This window comes from Phyllostomus hastatus, unplaced genomic scaffold (genome assembly GCF_019186645.2).
Source record: "Phyllostomus hastatus isolate PE091 unplaced genomic scaffold, TTU_PhHast_1.1 phas_contig_159, whole genome shotgun sequence".
NCBI classification, from domain to species: Eukaryota; Metazoa; Chordata; class Mammalia; order Chiroptera; family Phyllostomidae; genus Phyllostomus; species Phyllostomus hastatus.
In genome coordinates, this window is record NW_025333640.1 from 12,125,131 (window position 1) to 12,148,486 (window position 23,356).

A 23,356-nucleotide genomic window follows, 5' to 3' on the forward strand; every position below is an offset into this window, starting at 1 on the left:
TCAGAGAAATGGACATCACATGGAGGGATTTCAGTGGGGAGGGGGAAGGGAGGAATGAGGGGTGGAAAGGCACAGGGAAGAAGCAGCATAATTGGTAGGCATAAAATAGACGGGGAGAGATAAAAATGGTATAGGAAACAGAGAACTCAAAGAACTTATATGTACAACCCATGGCCATGAACTAAGGGGGGGCAATGCTGGAGGGTTGTAGGGTACAGGGCAGGTGGGAATAAAGGGGAAGAAATTGGGAAAACTGTAATAGCATAATCAATAAAATACACTTAAAGATTGCTATACCTGTGCCTGGACTGCACCGTCCCTGTTATTTCCACAGGCCTGAATCCGGCAGAGGAGACAAAGGCAGCCAGGAGACTTGGATTTCTCACAACTAAGAGCAAGGACTCACGCTTTGACAAAGCTGAGGGGTCAGAGGTCGATGTTGATCACCCCTTCATTTCCACAGCCCCCCAAGACCTTCCCTGAGGCCTCCACGTGATCATGCCTGTCTTAGGCGATTCTTCCTCTTGGGAAATCTTACCCATCATTGGCTAACTGACCAAGCATAGGAGGCCGGCACAGAACAGGCAGCGTTCATGCCAGGGAAATAAGTTTTGTCTCCTTAGTGGCTCCTGATTTGGAGGTCTCTTACTCAGTCTAAATCACGGAGGGTTACAGCTTCCTGAGACCAGGCAGGGCGGGCCCCAACACCTGCCTACATAACACACTTAAATATAAATGAAAAACATCAATAATTACTTTGTTTCAATATAGTGAACACTCCCTGAGGAAGTATGCCAAATTTGATGAAATTTATCATATTTTTCAAAATTGTGGAATAAATATATGAATAGAGCAAGACATTAAATATCAAATGTTGAATTAAAATTTTATTCACATCAACAAAAGTGGTAAAAGTCAAGAAAAAAGAACATACTTGTTCAGGAAATAGAGAACCCATCTCAGGAATGAGGCACAGGACATTCCCAGGATGGCAGTGAGAGAGACCCCAGGGCATCAGCCCAATGTACTGCCTCTCAAACCTTATTGTGCAAAGGAATCGCTGGGGGATCGTGTTACAGTGCAGATCCCTATTCAGTAAGTCTGAGTAGCGTTTAAGATTCAAAATTTTTAATAGGCACTTCACAGGATGCTCCTGCTGCTGCTTCAGGGACTACACTTTGCACGGCAAGGTGTAGAGAACAGTCCAAATTGTTACAAGACTGTACAGAGGAAGAATGAGAGTGAGAAATTGATTTGCTTCTGGGAGATAATGGAGGACGAGTTAGTGTCAGTCAATAATAGTACAGCAGAAGAGGAAGAGGGATGAAATAGAGGGAAAGATTACTCTTTTAAATAAACACAAATCAAGCAAAAACACAGACTGATGGGGGAGGGCCGGGACGTACTTGTTCCTTTTAAACACCTGAGGAGGAAGGCCGGACCACCTAACCGGGAACAAATTCGTGGCTCTGGGGTCTCAGGGGCACCCTGTAAGATGCTCTAGATGGCCGGGTTAGCCCGCGTCGCAATGCAGACCCAGAGAGGAGAACACCACCACCCCTCCGCTAGCCGGGTAGTGGGCGGAGCCTCGCCCGGCCCCTAGGGCGCGTGGATGTGGGCGGAACCTTCTCCGTAAATTGGGGTGCCAGTGGCGGCGCAGGAACCGGGATTAGTGGCTCTTGAACCCGGAAGCAGTCGGCGGAGCTCGGAAGCTTCGGAGAAACGCGGGAATCGGCTGGCACTTGGCTTCAGGATGGTTGGCGGCGGCGGTGGGAAGCGTAGGCCCGGCAGGGAGGGCCAGCAGGTACTGCCGCGAGGCTGTGCGGACTCCGCGTGAGCCCTCTGTGCTAGCCAGGGCGCCAAGGTGCAGCGCAGCGCATTGATCCAGTGATCCTTGAGCGCCCGCTCTGTGCCTTGGCACGGGAGAGCTGTCCTGCAGACCGTGCTTGGGGCCTCCATTTCTCCAAAAGCAGCGCCTTTGTATCTTCTCCCCTGCTCCTGGCGCGGTTCCTAGGGAAGTAGATTGAAACAGTCAACGGTTCTTTCGTTCAACTGGCTAAATTGAATGGAGACAGAGTACAAGCCTGGCGCTGTGCGGGTCTTGTGGATTCAAGATGAATCCTGCCGCCCATGCTTCACGTAGAGTCCCCAGCCCAGGGAGGCGGAGCACCAGTGAATATACTCGTTACTTTTTTTTGTTTGTCATTGTAACAAAAATGTATACAAAGTGCTGTGGAAACATTGGAAGAGGATTTAACAAGTCCCTGGGGGGCGTTAAGGAAGCTTTTAGGGCAACTCAAGTTTGAGAGGGTTCTTAAAGGCAGAGAAGAGAAATGAGGGTAAGGAGTAGTTAAGTGCAGAGGATGTTTGGGCACAGCGGAGAGTTCTGAGAGGCTGGATCCTGTGAGGTGGGAAGGTAAGGGGGACATGATCACTAATAAGAAGGGGGCATGAAGTATGTGCATATTGTCATATTTTTAAGTGATTTCCGAAGCTCTATAACCACTACAGTGGTACCAATAAGGCAGCAAAGAACTGTCATCGTGGTAAGCAGAGTTTTAGAAATCCCACTCTGGCTGTATTATAACCGGGTAGGGGGAGACAGGGTTAGAGGGTCTGATGAACTGTGAGAGGGTCGTAGCCTGGGCGTTCATTATGTCGGTCATGCTTTCTAGAACACAAGGGTAAAAGGCAACCTCTGAAGGGGACAGCTGTCCAACGTTCTAGTTATTGGGGATTTGGAGATGCTCGACAGGTGTGTGAGGTAAGGCAGAGCTGAAAACAGTATTTCCCTTTGGTGCAGTGAACTGCTTTGACAGAGAAATAGTGTTAGAAACAAAATACAAAAAATAAAGACGATTCTGTAGAGACTATAGCTAACAAGAGTAGCCACAGTGGGTTTTATGTATGTGTGTTTTTATAAATAACTTACTGCTTATAACAGCTGTATGATACAGGCAGAGCGCTACATATGCCCTTTTTGTAGATAAGATAACAAGGCACAGAGAGGTTAAGTAACTTGTCCAAGGTGGCAGAGCTGGAGATCAGAAGTCAGGAGTCAACCCAGGTAACCTCTCCATTGTGCAAAACTGCCATTCAGCAAGGTAGATTGAGGCTTTCCTTTCTAAGTCTGAGCCAGTCTTTGAAAGCTTAACCAAAGATAGTTATTAAAACAGAAGGGAGGATGCGTCAGAACTTGATATGTTCCAACTGATTTGTATTTGTAGTTGGAGAAGCAGCGTGAAGTGGTTGAATCTGTGCTCAGGAGCCAGCCCACCTGGGTTTAAATAAACCCCTGTTCTTTCACGTTATAGTTAGGGCTCGGGGAAATTACTTCGGTTTCTTTTTTTGTAAAATGTGGAGAGTATCATCTAGCTCATAAGGTAGTTGTGAAAATTAAATAAATTAATCTGTAGAAAGTCTTTAGAATAGTAGCCTGGCACATAGTGAATGCATAATAAGTACTTTTTTATTATGTATAGTTTTTATTGTTATTATCATCATTACTGTTCCTTGCTGTTATCATCAATACCCATTTTGGGGTCCATATTTCAACACCTTTTGGTTAAACTTAATTTTTTATGATCTGAGACACTATAATCCTTGGCATAATAAACTGTTACTGTTGGCCAATACATGATCCTCTTTTACCTTGTTTATTAATAATATAACAAACACCTATAAATCCACTGCCCAAGCTAAGAACCAAAACACTCAAAATAACTCTACACTTACCTGCGTTCTTAACCTATCCTCTGGCTAACTTCCTATCACTTGCACTCGGTGAAGCTACCATCCTGGATTTTGTTTTCCCTTGCCTTCTTTTTACAGCTTTATCACCTGTGAGTGTATGCCTGAATAACCTTTGTTGTTTTTGAACTGTATACAGAAGCTATGATGCTGCCTATAATCTTCAAGAACTTTTTCTTTCATTCAGCATTCAATTATGAAGACTGATTCGTATCATGTGCACCTGTACTTCCTTTTCACTCAGTGTAATATTACATTGTTTGAAAGTCCTGTAACTATCCATTCTCCTGGCAGTAGGCATTTTCCTTTAATTTATTCTTTTCTGCTCTTAGAAACAGTGCTATCAAGGACTTCCTCATATATATTATCTTTGTATCCTCATATATATTATCTTTGTAGACTTTGAATGCTACCTAAAGCAATATCAATGAACTTGAGTCTACTAGGAAAATGGAAGAATATAAATAGGAGAAACATTTAGGTTAGAATGTTTCAGCCTTGGCACTGTGGACATTTTGGACCAGATAAATATGTGTGTTAAGGGGGCCTATCCTGTGCATTATGGGATATTTAGCAGCATCTCTGGCCTCTATCTCACTAAATGCTAGTAGCACCCCCTCCCCCTGCACTGCAAATTTGTGTGAAATTGATCCTGGTTGAGAGGCACTGATGTAGGTGGAAAGGAAGAATAAAAAAAGAACTTAATCCAAAAGAAAGGTTCTAGAAAGAAAAAGATTGCTACTTACAAAACTAAAAATAAGTAACTTTCAGCTAAGCAGTTTATCATTATAGAAATTTGTCAAATACCTAATATGTATTATAAAACCTGGCATCATTATATAATGAGCCTGTACTGCAAAGACGTTGGAGATGAGTTTTATAACCTTGTCCTGACATTAAAGGGCCCTTCGTGAAATAATTATTTAACTGGTAGATTCCCTTATATCCAATTGTTTCTGCCATTTTGCACTTGATGTGATGACTGAATCTAAACCAAAGGCACGATGACGTCCTGTTTACCAAAAGAAGGCAAACCTGCCTTTTCCTTATTCATTTTTTTTCTACCACTTACCTTTTCTTGTTACTTTGGTTTTTTGTTTATTTTCTGTGTTTCCATTATCTTAGAGGAGGACATTAAAGACTTGCTGTGTGGGTCCCTCTTGCCACTATGTATTATAAACTGTTCTCTCCCTTTTTTTTTATTTGCCCAAAGAATCCCCAGATCTTACTCAAATGCCATTTATAGAGTTTTAAAGAAAATACATGTATGCCATAGAATTGGGTGAACAAAAATGAGCCATTGTGTTACTTAAGGGAAGTTACTGAAATTCCTTTCTGGAGAGAAAACATTTCGTATGCTAACTTTCAGAGTGAAAAAACAGTTGATGTGAAGAAGAGTAAATCCTGTGAAGCCGATGTCTCTAATGACCTTCGAAAAGAAGTAGAAAGCCACTATAAGCTTTCTCTGCCTGAAGATTTCTATCACTTCTGGAAGTTCTGTGAAGAGCTTGATCCTGAAAAGCCAGCTGGTGAGTTGTTTCAGAATCACTCTCCCGCTTCTACCTTTGGAAAAGACAGTGGGGAATGGAACCAAGGTCTAAGCAATTCATAGAAAAGGAAACTTTCAAACATGTTTCTAGTAAGAGGAATATAAAATTCTGCTGTAATAACACGTCACTATCACCTATTATCCTGGCAGGGGAAAATAAGTTCACGACATGCTTTGATGAGCGTTTGAAGGAAAACAAGTACTTTGATATGTTGGAGTTTTAGTATTGACCTAGCAATTCTACTTCTAGGCACTTGTCTCAGGGATTAGGTGAACCAAAAATTATGTTCAATGACGTTTTTGGAAACAAAAAAATGAGAAATGGCTTACATGCTCATCAGTAATGCATCATAGCAGTAATTCTATGAATATTCAATGAATAGTCATAGTTTTAGAAGAATGGATCAGATTTTTAGGCAATAGTGAAGTACTATGCCCCAAAGATTTTTAAGTGAAAAAGAGTATATAGAGTGTACTGCTATCATTACTGTTAAAAAAAAGTCAAGTGTACACACACACATTCCTATGTACTTTCTATGTGCTTATTACTATCTCTGAAAAGATACACGAAAAAAACATAGTAGTTGTGACGGAGTTACTTTTCACTGTTGCTGTTTTCTACTATTTAAATTTTTAGCATGAGATAAGGAGAGAGAAACGCTCATACTATTGATGGAAATATGGGTAGATAACTGAATTTTGACAGTATATCAAAATACTTAAACTGTGCAGCAATGTCTCTAAAAATAATAATGGCTGTGTACAAACATGTATTAGCAAAGATGTTCACTGAAGCATTGTGGCAGATACCGGCCAGCAGTATCCATCTCTGCTGCGGATGCTCGTCGAAACACGAGAAAAACATACACAGAGACAACCAGGTCCTGTGGGGAAGTAGGGACTGAACGGCCACTCTCTCTAGTGGAGAGTGCCCCGTTTCCATTCCCAAGCAGATTTTTATTGAGAATACCAACCTAGTTTGTGGATTCACAGTCTGGCAGAAAATATCAAAAGAAGTGGGTGACTTACAAAGGTGCAGACAGAACCCCCCACTGTGATTCTGGGCAAAGTTTGGGGTTTTATCACCACAGGACCTAAAAGGCTAGTCTCGTTTCCTGCTTGTGCCTTCATATTCTAATTTAATATCATCCTCCAGCAAACAGATCTCACAGGATCTTGCATATTCTATGTCCCAGGCCTGATTACCCCAGGGGTCCGCCGTCTCTGGTCTGGGCTGCACTGCCCCTGTTATTTCTGCAGGCCTGAGTCAACAGTGGAGACAAAGGCAGCCAGGAGACTTGGATTTCTCACATCTAAGAACAAGGACTCAGGCTTTGACAAAGCCAAGGGGGCAGGGGTTGATGTCCATTACCCCTTCATTTCCACAGCCCTGAGTCTCTTCCCAGAGGCCTCCTCATGATCATGCCTGTCTTAGGCAATTCCCTCCATGGGAAATCTTACCCGTCATTGGCTAACTGATCAAGCCTAGGAGGTCAGGCACAGAACAGGCAGTGTTCATGCCAGGGAAATAAGTTTTGTCTCCTTCGTGGCTCCTGGTCCGGAGGTCTTTCACTCAGCCTAAGTTACGGGGGGTTACAGCTTCCTGAGACCAGGCAGGGCAGTCCCTAACAAAGCATTGTTTAGAATAGTAAAAAAAGTAAATATCAATAGTAGAATAGATATCTATAGTAGAATATTTGCAAGTATTAAAAATTATGTAAAAAACTTAATAGCATGGAAAAGTATTCAGAAAATTTAAGTGGGAACAGGTTGGAGAACAAAAAAAACATTACAAAACAGTATGATCTCCCTTTAAAATATCTATATGATTACATTTGTTCACAGAGCGGGGGAAGTGCTATTATTGTATACCAAACCGTTAACCTTGTTATCACTGGCTAGTGAGATGGGTAGTTTTGCTGCATTTTTATTGCTGATTTCTTTTCCATTGAGTGTTTATAACTAACGTCTTCACATGTAATTAAAGATTTTTTCTTTTGCTTTATAAAGTTTTTAAAGACAATACTAACAAAAGGCATTGTGTCCAATCTGCATTTAGAAAGCTATTGTCTAAATAAACTTATTTAATTTATAGATTCACTTTCCACAAGCCTTGGACTTCATTTGGTGGGTCCATATGATATCCTTGCCGGAAAACATAAAATGAAAAAAAACCCAGGAAGCCTGAATTTTAATCTTCACTGGAGATTTTATTATGATCCTCCTGAGTTCCAGACAATTATTATTGGAAATAATAAAACTCAGTTCCACATGGGGTACTTCAGGTAAAGGACCGTTTCCTCTACAATACAGTTCCTGTCCTTCTGACGAGCATAGACACTCACTGGTCACACCCAAGGTGAAGGACTTATTGTCCCCTTTTTGGTGGGAGCATGGACCATCTGCTGCTCTGCTATCTAACCCACACAAGGGTGGGTGAACTCTAGGTTTAACTTCACTGGTTTTTCCTTTGGGGTTCAGAAGAGCTCTTTTAGCTCCAGAAAGATAATTTAAAGTGGCTGCTGGAACTTTAAGATTAGTCACCTGCTTCCAGGGGCCACAGAGGCAGCCCTTGGTTAAGAATGTGCTCTGGAGCCAGACAGACTGGAGCCTGATAGACTGGTCCTACTGTTCATTATCTGGGTGACCCTGTGCCAGTGACAAGTGACTGAGATTCTGTGACTCAGTTTCCTCTCCTGTAAAAATGAGGATAATGTACATCCCTAAAAGAATGTTAAGGGGATTAAATGGTATGTGCAAGGTGCTTAGAATGTTAAAGAAATAGAAGTTGAGGGGGAAAATACTTTGTGCACTGGTACCAGGGAGAAGTCTGTCATGTAAAGTAAAGGTTGACTGTAAGTTAGTGGAATAGAGGAACTAGAGGAAATACGCTCAGGGAGAAGTGCTGTGGTGCAGTAGAGTGCATGCAGACAGTGCTGGGAATTGGGTTAATGTGGTTTCTGCCTCCGGCTTTGCCATTATCTTCCCAGGACCTGGACTGAGTACTTCATCTCTCTGTGTTGGCTCCTTCAATTGTAAAATAATAAAGGAATTTGGTTGTATGTATATAAGTCAGGTCCTTTCGTCTGTAATGTTTTATAATCCTCTTCGTCCTGTTTACTTCGTTTTTCTACCTGTTTCTTTTTTTCACAGACTATAAAACTGGCAATGAGATGATGGTATATAATCTTCCCTACTTCTTTTGATAGGCCTTCTAAGTAGGTCCTAAGAATCTTAATTTTAGTTCCTGTTATATAAATGTAAGATTTGCTGTAGTTATTCCTGAGAAATTTAGAGCTTACACCTTGCAAGTTCCAGTTTTAAAAAATGCAGATATAAATTGTTGTCTATAGACCTAAAATACTACTTGCCTAATAATGTAAATCATGGGCAGCTAAACTCTTAATATCTTTTGCTTAATCAGGGATTCTCCTGATGAACTTCCTGTATATGTTGGTACAAATGAAGCAAAGAAAAACTGTGTAATTGTTCAAAATGGAGATAATGTGTTTGCTGCAGTCAGGTACGAAAATATTTCAATCCCATCCTAATTATAATATTTGTTTATAATTTTTGTGCTATATGGGGAATTGAGGAACCTAAAAATTCTAGATTTCTAGAGATAATTTCTGACTTTTGCAGGTAGTGTTATCCACATCCTTTTCTACTTTTCACCAAAATAGTATACCTCATATAACCAATTATTTTATTTAATGGAACTATTGCTTAATCTTGACCTTAGTTCTTCCATGACCAAATCAGAATATATTTTTTTTTAGTAAAAGATGGTATTTCAAACACCATGATTATGACTTCATTGTAAGAACTCGCTGTATATAGTCCAAACAGCAGGATTTGATACAGCGAGGCCCGTGCTCATAAAATCCATGGAAGGGCTGATGGAGCAGCCCGAAGCTCCCGGAATGACAGTTCTGGCAGAACTGGCTCGCCTGTGGAGCTTGTGTCTCTGTCAGCGTCAGAAAACTGGGAAATCAGCAACTGCTGCCACCTGGAAGATGGTGTGGTTTCGGGACCACACTGTCTTTGCTGTAACCTGTGCCGGTAACATGGGTGCCCTGCCCTCTGCCTCTCACCCTCATGAACCTGAGACCAGGTGCTGAGGTCTCAGCTGCAGCTGCTCCAGAAAAGACGGATACCTCCACAGCTGTGCTCACTGAGGGACACAGCAGAAGCACGGCCTCCACCTGGTATCTCTCCTGCCTTTTGGGTTTCAGAGTTGCATCTGCTTGAGAGAAGCTAGGTCCTGTGTGAAGTCTGAGCTGGAGAATAATATGGGAAAAGATTTTATTTGTTTATTTTTAGACAGTTGGGAAAAAGAGGGAGAGAAACGTCAATGTGTGAGAGCGACATTGACTGATTGCCTCTCACACGCCCCCACCACCCAACTGGGGACCTGGCCCAAAACCCAGGCACATGCCCTGTCTGGGAATCAAACCAGCAACCTCTTATTTCACAGGCCAGCACTAAATCCACTTAGCCACACCAGCCAGGGCCATCTTTATCATTTTATTTATTTTTTTTAAAGATTTTATTTATTTTTAGAGAAGGAAGGGAAGGAAAAAGAGAGAGAGAGAGAAACATCAGTGTGCAGTTGCTGGGGGCCGTGGCCTGCAACCCAGGCATGTGTCCTGACTGGGAATCGAACCTGCGATGCTTCGGTTCACAGCCCGCGCTCAATCCACTAAGCTACGCCAGCCAGGGCCATCTTTATCATTTTAAATACAATAAGTAGATCATGTTTTGTGGTACCTATTTTTATTACCTTACTTTTAAAAAAAGACTTTTGTGCCCCGTGTTTAATAATGCAGATTTACACAAAGAATTCAAACTGAGTTAACCTAGTGCACCCACTAGACTGATACGTAAATGTCATACATCCTGGTATATTTAAAGGGCAGCTCACTGTAGATGTCCGAAAAAGATTATTTCTCTTCTGATGCCTCTGAGTTTTATGAAATGTTTCTTATCTCTGTTATATAGTTCTTACGCTATCTTTTCTTATAGTAACTGTTAAAATTTATATAGAATTTATAGTTCTTTTAAAGGCCTTCAGATTTATCATTCAGTTGAAATTGGTGGCATCTTTATTAGAAGCTATAGTTGTTTACTTGCCTCTTGTCTGTCTCTTACACTAACATTAAGTTTCACAGGGACAGAGGCTTTCTCATGTACAGCACCTGCCCCATAATAAGGTTCTTAAATAATTTATTCATTCTACAAATACTTTGACGTGCAAGAACACCAAGGTTTTCATTAGTCTTATTAAAAAAATCTTTTTTAAAAGGAAAGTTATAGTGGTTATCTAAAATAATCCAAGACTGTTTTGGTATTTTTTTAGCTTTTTGGAGGACACAGAAAAGAAAAAGAAAAAAAATTGGTGATAAATTTATAATTTAGGTGAAGACCAGCAAGTAAGTATTTGAGTACCTGTTTCACTCAGATGTTTTCTGTCTCCAGTAGTTTATCTGTCTCCAATAGTTTATCTCCAACACAGAGGTAAAAAGATTATAATACTTTTCAAATATCACAACTATTTTAGTTTTTAAAACCTTCCTTTTCTTAAAAAGCTACTTACAACATTTAATCCACTTTATTTCTATATCAGCCTGAGTAAGGTTTTTTAAGGTCTTTTAAGGCCATTTGTTATAAACATTTGTTATTCTGTGCAAGATTGAACAGTAGTCAAAGACATTGAAAATCACCCAGCAAAGATTAATAAAGATTAAAGAATGATCATATTGTTTAATGCACATAGAAAATACATATGTATTCAGAGTTTTCATTTATCTTTGGATAACTAAAATAAAAATGAATTTCCCCCCATTCTGTTTTTTTTTTCTTTTCCTCAAGTAACTTTAGCAATACTTTTGACTTCATAGATCCCCTAGAAGGATCTCAGGGATCTCCAAGGGTCCACAGTCTGTTCTTTGGTGACTGCTATGCAGTTAATCGTTTCAAGTGTGACTTCATATCAGAACCTCCTGGGTTACTGGTTAAAAAAGTACTTGACCTTGAGCTGTACAGGTCCTACCTCTAGAGATTCCACTTTAGTACATCTAGAACAGAACTCAGGAATATTTTTTTTTAAATATACATTCCAGTTAAGTCTAAATGTAATACAAAATTAAACTTTTCTAATTTTAATACTTAAGTTTGTAAAATTTATTTACCCTGTGTTTAACGAACTCTTATTTTGTGCAGGGCCCAAAAACTATTTAAGCAGATTTAGTATTTATTAAAAGAATCAATGTATTTTATTTTGTCCAGTATATCAGATCTGGTGTGATCTTGTTAAGTGATCATTTTTCCTCTTGCCTGCTGCCCCACCTTTCTGCCACCCTACCTCGCTGTGCTGGGTAATGTGGGTTTATTGCATAGGCAGTGTTTTTTCAAACACTACCTCAAGGTAGAGTACTATTCACTAGTAACCCAGGAGGTTCTGATGTGCAGTTCTTATCAAAGAACCATGTATGGACCCATAGGGAACCCGGCACCACTTTGGGAGGCTCGTGAGGCCAGAACAAGTCATGGTAAGATATCATTTTGGCACCAGTGGCCAGAGGTGACGGATGGAGGCGATACTGTTGGCACCATGATAGGAACCAAGGCAGTGGCACTGCATGAGCAGCCATGATGTTATTGATAGCAGTGACACCAGGCAAGTGTCATTTGAAATGTCAGTGATGAGCAGTAGAAATTTTAGAGCTCTGTCACTGAGTATGCATCTTTAACATTCTAGATGACAAAATGGCATCTAGATGACATATGTAAGAAGAAAGCCCCCTCTGTGTACTCAAGGGAAAAGTTCCAGTGTGGCAGGGTTGTGAGCTGAACTTTTTCCCACTTTCACCTGAGAGTGTGACTGAGAAATGCTGGTCATTCAGACACGGTGTTTGGCAGACATTTTCTCAACTGAACTGAAGGAAACAAGTGGCTGTATTTGTTGCCAGTGATTACAATTCAAGGTTTCAAAAATAAAAATTAGAATTGGGGGAACTTTCAAACACCATTGTAGGCTTGATAGCGCCTCACCCCCTAAGGACTTGTCTAATGTGACTAGTGATTGTAATGAAGGCGATTCTTTCCTGCTGTGGTATACTGGAGTGAGGGTGCTACAGTGAAGTCTCAGTATTTGGGAGATCTGCATCCTTCAGTGGACCTGTATTTTCCAAATACAGGTTCATTCACAGGGTTCATTCACGGTTCAAGGTACCGTAGTGGATTTTAGTGCAACAGAGTACAAAATGTTCATGGTTATTATTTCAGTTTGTACTTGGCAATTGTAAGCATCAGAAAGCAAAGTATTAGATAGTAAGTTGAAGCCAGGAGACAAAAGCTTCATACATTGGTGCCAAAGCAGTCATAATAATGTGAAGTGTGGAAGACAGCAGTTGAGTGCCTTAAGTAGCAATGGAAGTCTTCACAGAGACATTTTCTCTAGGCCTTGAATGCCTAAGAACTTACTAGAAAAAGTGGGCAAAAGGGTACTCTAGGCAAGGTAGCAATAAATGAATGAGAGCATGAAAACAAGAGCCACATAGTATTTGAAGGCCTAAATGCCACACCAGAGAGACTGAGGAGGACTATGAAGATTCTCTTCGACCTGACGTCTTTAGTTTGCTTTTTAGTTAATATATTCTCTTGACACCCAACTGGTTATGATGGAAGGTCACAGTGTAGGCCTGTGTGCTGTCACCAGAGGACAATGATGAGGTGGTTTTGGTTTCTGTGGCACTTCAATCTGCCCTTCCAAGCTCTGTGAACTGGGCTAAATTGATTATTCTTTGCCTCAGTTTCCTGATGTGCAAAATGGGGATAAAAGTAATACCCACTGTAAATGTTCTAAAGCTTTGTACCACACCCAGCCCATAGTGAGCTGTCCAGTGTGAGTAGTGAACAGAAGTGTCTTTGCTCCTGGAGGTCCGGTAGTGGCCACAGGAGGTAGTTGACTTGTGTTTCCAACTGAGCACTGCTTCCAGCTCTTTATTTTACCCTTGTCCTCCTGTGCTGCTGAAGGTCTTAACATGCTTACAGTAAAACAATTATTTCCCTAACTGGCAGTAACATTGTTCTGTTCACATACCTTTAAAAGTTGTTTTGTATTGTGCTTCTGTATAAGCTTATAAAGTAGCCTTGCTTTCATTGTATGTTTTCCAACTTTATCTTAAATTTGAGCCCTGGCTGGTGGCTCAGTTGATTAGAGCATCATCCCGATATGCTGAGGTTGCGGGATCAATCCCCAGTCAAGGCACATACAAGAATCAACCAATGAATGCATAAATAAGTGGGATAGCAAGTCAGTGTTTTTCTCTCTCTCTCTCCCCCTTCCTCTCTCTGTAAAGTCAATAAATAAAAAATTAAATTAAGAATTTGAAGGTAACATATAAAAAATGTTTTCTGTATTGTAATAGTGTCCCCTGGCTCTTTAAAAATAAAAATTCCCTTTTGGTGTTTATATACTGCTTCTTTCTGTTACACCAGGCTTCTCCAGAGCAGTATGTCACTTCTTAATAACAACTAATGCCACCTAAAACTTGGCTTAATCTCAGCTTTGAAAATATCCCTTATACCTATATTGTAGACAGAGATAAGACAAATTCAAATCATGTTTGTTGGTATTGTGGCTGAGAGCTTTTTACTGATGCTGCTTTTTCCTTGTTTGAAGAAATCTATTAGGGATTCTGAGAGAGCTATTGGTAATTATTCTTCAGACTTTTTGTTGTATGGAAATTGATGTTTTTTAACTTAGCTCCCTTTACTTTCCAAGGTCTATGTACTCAGTGCAATGGCTTATAGTGTCATGAGGGCTTTTACTTCTTTTTCAGATTATTTTTGATGAAAAAACTTAAAGAAGTAACAGATAAAAAGAAAACTAGTCTCTTGAAAAACATAGATGAAAAGCTCACAGAAGCAGCCAGAGAACTGGGGTACTCACTGGAACAGAAAACCAAGAAGATGAAACAGAGAGATAAGAAAGTATGATTTAAATCTGCCAGTCACTGGCTACTTTGCTATTTTAGTAGTTTTTTCTCTTAACTCCTCCCCACTTGTACGAGTAACCTTGTTTCCTTATCTCCTGCCCCATCCCAAGGCTAGCTGGACGCCACCCCTAGGGGCCCCCTCCAGGCTGTGCAGCAGCTGGATTGCGAGGACAGCACTGGAAACGGGCCTGGGTGGCTGAGTTGTGCGACATGTCTCTGCTGTGGCTGCATAACTCATGCCAGTGTTTCCCACTCTCTTAACCCTGTTTCAACAGTTATTCATTTCATAGAATTGGGTGAAAGCAGCTTTGTACATAATGCTTAATTTTTTTTAATGGGTAGGGTCTAATACCAAGATTTAGTGCAGGGTGTCTTTGGGGGTAGTTTTGTAAAGGCATTCCTCAGATGCTTTGCCTGCCGGACAGTGTGTATTGAGATTTGTTGATTTCCTCCAGCATTTGTGGCTGTAAGCAGTCCTCCCTCCTTTTCCCTTATTTGTCCCATTAACCTTCCTTTGCTTTGCATCTCTACTAATGCCTGCAGTGTGAGTGGAGTGTTTCGTAAACAGCAAATACTTTGGCAAGGTTTTGGGTCCTTTGCTTTATCACTTACAACTTTCAGAGTAAGTTAACAGACAAGGTAGAATTCTGCTTTGGGGTAAATGAGAATTCTGTAGGAGTTTGTTTTTATAACCTCAGGGGAGGAAGGACGCTTGTCACTGGAATGAGGGCACCCCAGTCTCCTTCAGCCTCTCTCCATTGTCTGCTGTGGCTGTTTCATTTGATGTTCTAGGCCAAATGAAGTACTAGTTATTCCTGAATAAACTAGTACTGGTAACTAAGTACATTAGTGTACTTATAGAATATCCTACTTCAGTTGCTTGTTGCCCTTAGCTCAGTTGCAGGGTGATGTTCTGGTAAAAATTAGTTACTAAACTGCAGTGTTAGCATTTCTGTTTCTTTAGCCCCAAAGACTGGAAGTAGCTTCTGAAATGTGCATCTGAATGAAACTCCTTGCAATTGGGCCCTTCAAAAATTTTTAAAGATTTTATGTTTCCTTTCTCATTTTCATAGGGTGCCTCTCCCAGCTTGTAAGTAGAAAGAGGGGTAGCATTTGATCTCGTTATGATGTTATTTCTAATTCTCGACTAAAGACTGAGCTTGTACAGGAGAGCTGTTAGCAAATTCTTTCATCAGAGCCTTGTTTTATTTTTCTACCATCGACTATCATTTATTTCAGATGGGATTTCCTTATTTCTCCCTGTAACTACAAATAAGATGTGAGTGGGGTTTAAACTTCATAGGTATGTTTGTTCCGATCCCCTCTTCATGGTTTTTAAAGTTTCGTTCTTTCAAAAACAGCTGGTAAAAACATAAATACAAAGAAAAAAGAACTTATAAGATAGCCATGATTTGATCCTACCAAAGACATGTTGATTATGCTTTCAAATCCAAGTTTGTTCTTTATTATTGTCTAATCTTCATTTAATTCATGCTTGTCCAGTACTGAAAAATTCAGTTCCACTAGTGTATGTGAGTTAGTGACTTTGTCCTTATGTATGAGAGTAGTAATATATCCATTCTGGTATAATAAGCTACTCTGTAATAGTAGAAGTCACTGTTTCTATACTGACATACCCTTACAGTACTTTGGAGTGCAAAGTCCTTCTCAGTTACCTCATTTGACCCTCTCAGCAAATCTGCAGAATAGGTAGGAATCATCGTCCTACTTTATACATAGGTACATGGAGGTTCACAGAGCCTTCTCCTTGTCCAGAATCGTGAGACAATTTTTGATGCTTAGCATTCAGCCTGTCTTCCTACTAATTGGCTATATGCCACTTCACCTTTTTTTATTCCTAGATTTCATTTTTTAAAATGAACTTTGATTTAATGATATTGTAAAAGGAGGGCATTATCCGTCTATCTACCTCTGATCCTAATGCCGTAGAATATCACCACCCTTGAACAGGATTTTCCTAAATTTGTAATCCTATTTTTTTTATATTTTTGTTTTTATTGTTTGTATATTGCAGATATTTTTCATGTTAGTTTTTTAAACATTTTGTTCTTGATTTATTCTTGATTTTTTAAATGTAGTTGAGTCTATAAGCCTTTTCTTTCTCTGACCCAAAATTATTTTTAAAATTTGCCTTCTGTTTTATGGTTTTATTTTTACACTGAAGCCTAAACTCCAACTGCAAGTTATTTTGGCATATAACTTCATTTGTGTTTTTTTTTCCCAAGTGGTGAGCAATTGTTTGTGAACTTCTTGAGTAATCTGTCCCTTCTGGTGGCTTAATAAAAGATAATGGGACATTACAGTACAGTAAGGTCCAGACTTGGTAGAAAGTAGTTTATTTGGGGGCGGGGGTTGTGTCCTCCTTCTCTGCCAGTAATTTCCACTGGACTCCACAAAGAAGTGGAATATATGAAGCGGCTGTGTTTGTTTAGAAAGACCTAAGAATGATGTCACTAGTGTGAGTAAGAACAGTATGGACTGGAAGGGCTACGAAGGTGGCTGTGGTTGGGTCTGTTTTCATCTTTGAAGACTGCCCCTTAGTAGAAGCTCACTGGCTATGTTATTTGCCTCCATAGTGGGCACCACAAAACTAGAAACTGCCCTGCTTTGGGGAAGTTTGAATATTAAGCCTAAATTTTTTAGGTAAAAATAGTAGGCCGACTTTGGCAAGACAGATGACAGGAATTCTGTTCTACCACACCTTCGTGCTGACAAAAATATTCCTTTTAACTTTTAGGCCCAGATACAATGCTTTCTACCTAAGAGATACTTTGACCTTGGAGAAAATAATTTCCGGGCTTGCCCCTGTAATAGGCTGCATTGGCATCCTTCCCTCACAAAGCACAAATACGCAGAGACTTGGACTTGACTGATAGACTTAATAAAAGCCAGTTATTACTCTTTTTTACTTACTTGAAGTGCTTGACTTTTAGCTAGTTTTAAAGAAAAGGAATATTAACGTTATATTTTGACCAAAGTTGAGGGTTTGTGTGTGTTTTGTTAGGTTTGGGTGAGGGTTTGTTTTGTCTATTTACCATGATTATTTTTTTTCCCCTTTAACTTAGGTTGTGACAAAGACCTTCCATGGTGCAGGCTTGGTTGTTCCAGTAGATAAAAATGATGTTGGGTACAGAGAGCTCCCTGAAACAGATGGTAATGTACTGCTTGTGTAAACATGTGCAAATGTGAATATGCATGTTAATTTGTGAGGGGGAAGGTTTTCCTTACATAGTGCCTTTATCGGACAGTCACTAGGCGTTAGTGACAGATAGCAAGCCCAGGTTTTAGGGTCACTTGGGCCTGATTTAAACCTGGGTTTGTAGGTGTGTAACCTTAAGCAAATTATTTAATTGCACTAAACCTTGTCACTTTTATCTGTAAAATGGTTAATAATAGTGAATACCACTTATACGGAGGGGTTTTGAGTGTAAAAAAATGTGTCAGGTGCTTAGCACAGTGCTTACCTTATAGTACTTAAAATACAGCATTTCCAGGAGTTTAGGGACTTTTAACCTACTATTGCCTGTTAAATTTTCTGAACTATTTCAAAACCTTTATTAATCAACATATTTAATAGTAATTACTGAAATCGTATGTTTTTATACTTTTTTCATCTGCATATTTAAGTTAACTTAGCATTCAGAAACCCAAGATCCTGAACTGCTTCATTTAGAAGTATGAAAACCCTTTGAAAATGGACGATTCATACACAAAATACAAATACTGCTGTTAACAAAATCACTTCTCAGCTCTTTCCCCTCCCCTTTATCCCTTCTTACTTCAGACATCCCTGTTGGCTTTGCCTTATCTATCATCCTGTGCCAGGGAGCATACAACTCAGAGGGAAGTCGAAATTAGCACGTCCCCCGGGAAGAACCACGTGTTCCTGCCCAGCATGTGGCTTTGGCCGTCCATTTTTAGAACAGAACCAGTCAGCCGTGGTCGGTAGTCTCTGGGGTTGGGACCTAGAAATCGGCATTTTTAACCACGTCTCTAGATGTATGAGATGTCTTGTATCAGTTATGCAGATGTACTGTTTCGCCGGCCTCCCACCACATCAGAGGAATCCCGGGGGAACGCAAGAGAATGGCTGAGCTGTGCTGCGCAGTGGCCCCCCGCCGTGCATGGCTGAGCGCTTCAGTGTGGCTAGTGTAACTGAGGAGATGAATTTGTAGCTGTGATTTTAATTCAGTTGTTTATATTACATACTGAAATTATTCTGGGTAGTTGGATTAAATTAAATCTTAAAATTAATTTCACGCTTTTTAAATGTGGATGAGAAAAGGTTCAATTACACATGTAGCCTGCATTGTACTTGTTGGAGCGGATACGTCCCACTGCCCACGGCTCCTCCCCACGTTCAGGGTAATCAGTGTCTGAGAAGGCATGCAGGCTCCACCGTACTGGTCTGCCTCTGGGCACTCTGTTCGAAGCTTTCACAAGCAGAATCACTGTCTCGGTTGGGAAAGGCTGAGAACATTTGTTACAGAAACAGCAGTCTCAACACTTCTGAGGTGGTGGGCTTTGAATTTTTGTGTCCTGGAGTAAACCCTGTTACCCTGCCTACTCGGGGTGGGGTCCTGCAGTTTTACTTCTTTCTAACATTCTAGACATTAAATCCTTCAGTGGTTTAATTATTTTGAATGAGAAGTGGTAGCAAAACATAAGGACCTAATATCTTGCTCCTGCCTCGTGGTGTTTGCTAGGAGCAGTTGACTGGCAGTTGGTTCATATGCGAGTGTTCAGCAGATCAGTTGATACTCGTTTGCCAACATTTAAAGACCCTAGTATGTATTTCCTGCCATTGCTAACCCTTAATATCTTGTATTTGTAGTTATCAGTAGAATATTGTGCCTCATACATATAACTTGATAATCACGTCATCCTCAGGTGTGATTTTTCAACCAGTCCCCATCTCCCCAGTATAGTAGCCAGTTAACGTGTGATGTTGTGAGGTTTCCGTCATCTCCATTCTTTCCATTACTGACTGACTGATCCCCAAGGAGGTAGTGTGCCAAAGGGGAGTCTAACTAGAGTGTCCAGTGCACCTTTGTCCTCATACACATCCGGAGATCGGACACACTGGCACCCATCAGGCAGTATGAACAATGGGGAAAGCCAAAATAGAAACGGTAAACCACCATCCTTATTTAGATAAACATTAGAAATTTTCTGTGTTCTTTCTCCAAACTGCACTTCTGCCGTGGTAAAGGTTTCATTTGGCTATTTCTTACCTGTTCTATTGTCTTTTCCCTGTATTTTTTAAATGTGGTAGGATGGGGCAGAGTAACCTTTATGGTCTATTGGGATTTTGTTTAATCCAGCTCCTAATAAAGACTAGCCCAGGGGTATGTTACATGTGGTCTCCATTGCCATATTCTTTGTTTTTTTCCCCCAACATTTTAAAAAGGGAAACATTCTGAGCTGGATAGCCTTTAAAAAAGGGAGTTGGGCCGGGTTTGGGCCTACTTCGCCAGTTCCTGGACTAACGTACTGAACATCGTCAAAAACTTAGTAAGATCATGATCGCAGCTTGATCCACTGTGAAATAATCACATTCTGCCAATAAGAGAAATCATTTTGTTAGGCCATTGTTACACTTGAGTCTTAATTAGAAAAGTTATAAAATTGCCATTCTAAATCACAGTGCCATCCGGTTATTTATATCAGTTGTATGAAAAGTCCTGAGGAAAAAGAAACCTAGCTTATGTTTTTACCTTTGAAGATGGTTATAGATAATTTTTAATGTCACTGATTTCTTTCAGCTAATCTCAAGAGAATCTGCAAGGCAATTGTTGAGGCACCAACTGATGAGGAGAGACTGAAAGCTTTTGCTCCCATTCAGGAAATGATGACTTTTGTGCAGTTTGCTAATGATGAATGTGACTATGGCATGGGGCTTGAGTTGGGAATGGACCTCTTTTGTTATGGTTCACACGTGAGTAAAAAATCACCCCTCCCTCCTGTCCTGAACCCGTTCCCCTCCCCCGACACACACATGCACATCACAGCCTCAAGTCCTAGCACATGTAGCACAGGTAGGGTATGTATTTCAAAGGGAACTTTTTGAAGTGATGTTCTGGCAAACGCGAATAACCAAGGTTATTTGCCTTTAGACCTCCATTAAAGTGAATTTACCTATTAGACATATTAATGGGGGCATGCACGTGCGTGAGTATGCACACACCCCTTTCCTAGAGCTGTTTCATTTCCTGTTGTCGTGGGGGCCGTACTTGTTCTTGTGCTTGAATTACTCGATGAAGAATACATACTATTTTAAAATAGGCCTTAAATTACTTAATGGAAAATAGCATCTCATATTTTAAGTATTTGCTAATTAAATAGGAAACACCTCCCCAACTGTTAAGTCAGTGCTTACTCAACTGTGGTTGCCTCAAGGTCAACGAGGCAGTAAGGTGTAGTGCCTGCAATGTGTTTCTAGAGTGAAACTGTTTAGTTCTAAATTACTTCTTCCCACTTACAAGCTGTGTAAGGCTGGGCAGTTTTTCCAACCCCTCTGTGTATATCCTTACCTATAAAATTTGCACACAGATCATTTAATTCCAGTCAACCTATGATATCACCTATGAAGCACAGAGAGGGAAAGCACCCTGCACAGGCAGTCTGGTTCTAGAGTCAGTGTCTAAATCAGTAATTCCAAAAGTAAAGATACAGTTAAAATGCAAGCTGTCTCGGTAGCCCTGAGGTGAGGCCTGAGATGCTGCGTTTCTGACCTGCTCCCAGGAGGTGGTGCTGCTGCTGCTGCTGCTCTGCATGCACTCTGAGGAAGCTGGACTGGACCAGCAGCTAACTAGCATGCACTTGGGCGTCTGCAGGGCTGTGCAAACACAGGCGGGTGCACCCCCCCCGCCCCCCCCCCCAAAGTCTGAGTTCATGGGTGGGTCCCGGGAATTTGCATTTTTGACAAGTTACCACTTCTGGTGAGTCTGAGAACCACATTCCTGTCATTTCTCTGCCTTCCCCACGTGGTTAGGAGTAAAAAAAATCCAAATGTTTAGCAACGACAGCCCTTGACCAGGCAGAATAGTGGCCTGCCAGAAAATGGACCAGCTTAATAAAAAACCCGATTGGTATGAGAAATTAAACATGGAATATAGGAAGGTTTTATTATTAGCACAGTACTCAGTACACAGTGCCAGTTAATGTTTATCATCAACAAAAGTGTTGACAGTTTTTACTCTAGGATGTAATAGCACGACAGGCTAAGTCACTTGGTAAACCTAAGGCAGTGACTTACAGGATGTAGGGGTTATGTGGTGGGTGGGGGAGAGAAGGAATTTGAAAAGGGAGTGATCTGAAAACTCAGATTCAGTGTACCTACTCTTACAGTATCAACTGAGGAAATAACGATTAAAATCTTAAATGGTGGGGATACACTAAGGCAAAAAAAAAAACCAGTTGATAAACCTTATGTGAGGGAATAGAGAAGCTTACATTTTTAACCTGTTTTTCTTCTGAATTTCTTCCAAAATATACCATTGGTCCTTTAGAGCTACAAGATTGCCTCTTGGACTGAATGGCAGGTATCTGTCTCAGAACTCACTGTCCTGGTCAACTGAAAGTAGCTAGCAGGGTTAGGGGAGTGTGCTGTGTCAAACAGGTGCTTTTTCAAAGTACTTTGTTATTACAGAGCATCTGCTATATTCTCTTACTGTTATATTTTTATTTTTCAGTATTTTCATAAAGTTGCTGGCCAGCTTTTACCTCTTGCATATAATCTGTTGAAAAGGAATCTCTTTGCAGAAATTATTGAAGATCACCTGGCTAACAGAAGTAAAGAGAACCTAGACCAACTTGCAGCATGAGTGAGAGTTGGCTTTCCCTGGTGTACTGTTTTTAAAGCACTCATATTAAACTTGTGATTTTTTCTTTGTTTTTAAGGGATACAGAAAATAAAGTGATGGAAAAGTTTACTGAAACTTTTATAAGTCTTTTCTGGCCTGGTTTCTTTTTTATGTGCAAATAAATGGTAGTCAAATCATCTAAATGGTGAGGCCCTAATCACATTTGAAAGAAAGTCATCAGACTATCCTCTCCTTTCAGGGAGTCCTGTTTTGGAATTCAACATGGGCAAGTAAGAATTTAGTTCTAAGACTTGAGTTAATAATTGCTGTAGATTGAAGGATTGGATTTAAGGAGAGCAGAGAAGGCTTAAGGGAAAGAAACTCATGACACTGCCCAGCAGTCTCCCAGAGTCGAGTGCCTGGCCTTGACCCAGTGAAACTGCAGTTTTAACTACCTCCTGGGGACTCATGTGCTCACCCATCAATCAGTGCAGTTACCCCATATGGAATATTCTTTAAAACAATTCTCCTTTGACTCAGTCCATATTTACTAGTCAATATTGCATAGTATATTGATAGACTATACAAATCAATGTAACAATTTAAATTTTAGTTTTCCATTGCAAATTACTTCATTGAACTTGCAGTACAAATCTGTCAACAGCTGTGTTTTTACCAGATTCAGATCCTCATTAAACCTGACAAAATGTTCTTCACTTTAAAAACAGAGCAAACAGTTCATTGTTTGCAAACAGCAAACTTTGTGGACTAGGCTAAAGAGCCTTATTGTGAGCTCTTTCTCATTTATGTGAAGTTCAAGTCACCTAGTTTAGTGCCCACATTGTGAAGACTGGCTTGACTTACCCAAAGAACTTCTGTTGAACAGTTTCCAGTTACTTACCCTGTGAGCTGTGTCCTTAAACAGATGTTAGAAGATAACTTTTTTTTGATAGAAGGAATAAGTGGATTATTAAAAGGAAACACTTGCAGTCAGGATTTTACTTGAGTAGCATGCCTCCAGTTATGAGTTGTATCCCCCTCAGTACCAAACCTTTGTATAAAACCCATAAAGAGGATCTCATTTGAACCTCAAGTTGGTCATGCGGCCATCTTTCCTCAAACATGTAATACCGCCATCTTCAGTGTATTTCACTAGGAAAATACCAAAGTTAACATCCATGAAATCTCACCGTGCTACTAACTACACATTGCTCATTCTTAGGATTGTT

The 23,356-nt window shown here is 40.4% G+C and overlaps 1 protein-coding gene across 1 annotated transcript; it reads left to right on the plus strand.

Annotated features, from left to right (window-relative positions):
- The first annotated feature begins 1,663 nt into the window (after window positions 1-1,663).
- LOC123813834 (histone PARylation factor 1) lies at window positions 1,664-22,262 on the plus strand. The gene is made up of 8 exons (XM_045831236.1): window positions 1,664-1,804; window positions 5,120-5,279; window positions 7,395-7,584; window positions 8,724-8,822; window positions 14,146-14,296; window positions 17,388-17,475; window positions 20,088-20,260; window positions 22,017-22,262. Exons 1-8 carry the CDS (start codon window positions 1,754-1,756, stop codon window positions 22,146-22,148), a joined length of 1,044 nt encoding a protein of 347 aa, XP_045687192.1. The 5' UTR covers window positions 1,664-1,753; the 3' UTR covers window positions 22,149-22,262.
- The last annotated feature ends 1,094 nt before the right edge of the window (window positions 22,263-23,356 follow it).

Excerpts from the sequence above, each read along its gene's own strand:
- LOC123813834 (XM_045831236.1), top strand. The coding sequence starts at position 1,754 with ATGGTTGGCGGCGGCGGTGGGAAGCGTAGGCCCGGCAGGGAGGGCCAG. Across the intron at positions 5,280-7,394 it reads TGATCCTGAAAAGCCAGCTG|ATTCACTTTCCACAAGCCTT; the intron begins GTGAGTTGTTTC and ends TTTAATTTATAG. Across the intron at positions 8,823-14,145 it reads AATGTGTTTGCTGCAGTCAG|ATTATTTTTGATGAAAAAAC; the intron begins GTACGAAAATAT and ends CTTCTTTTTCAG.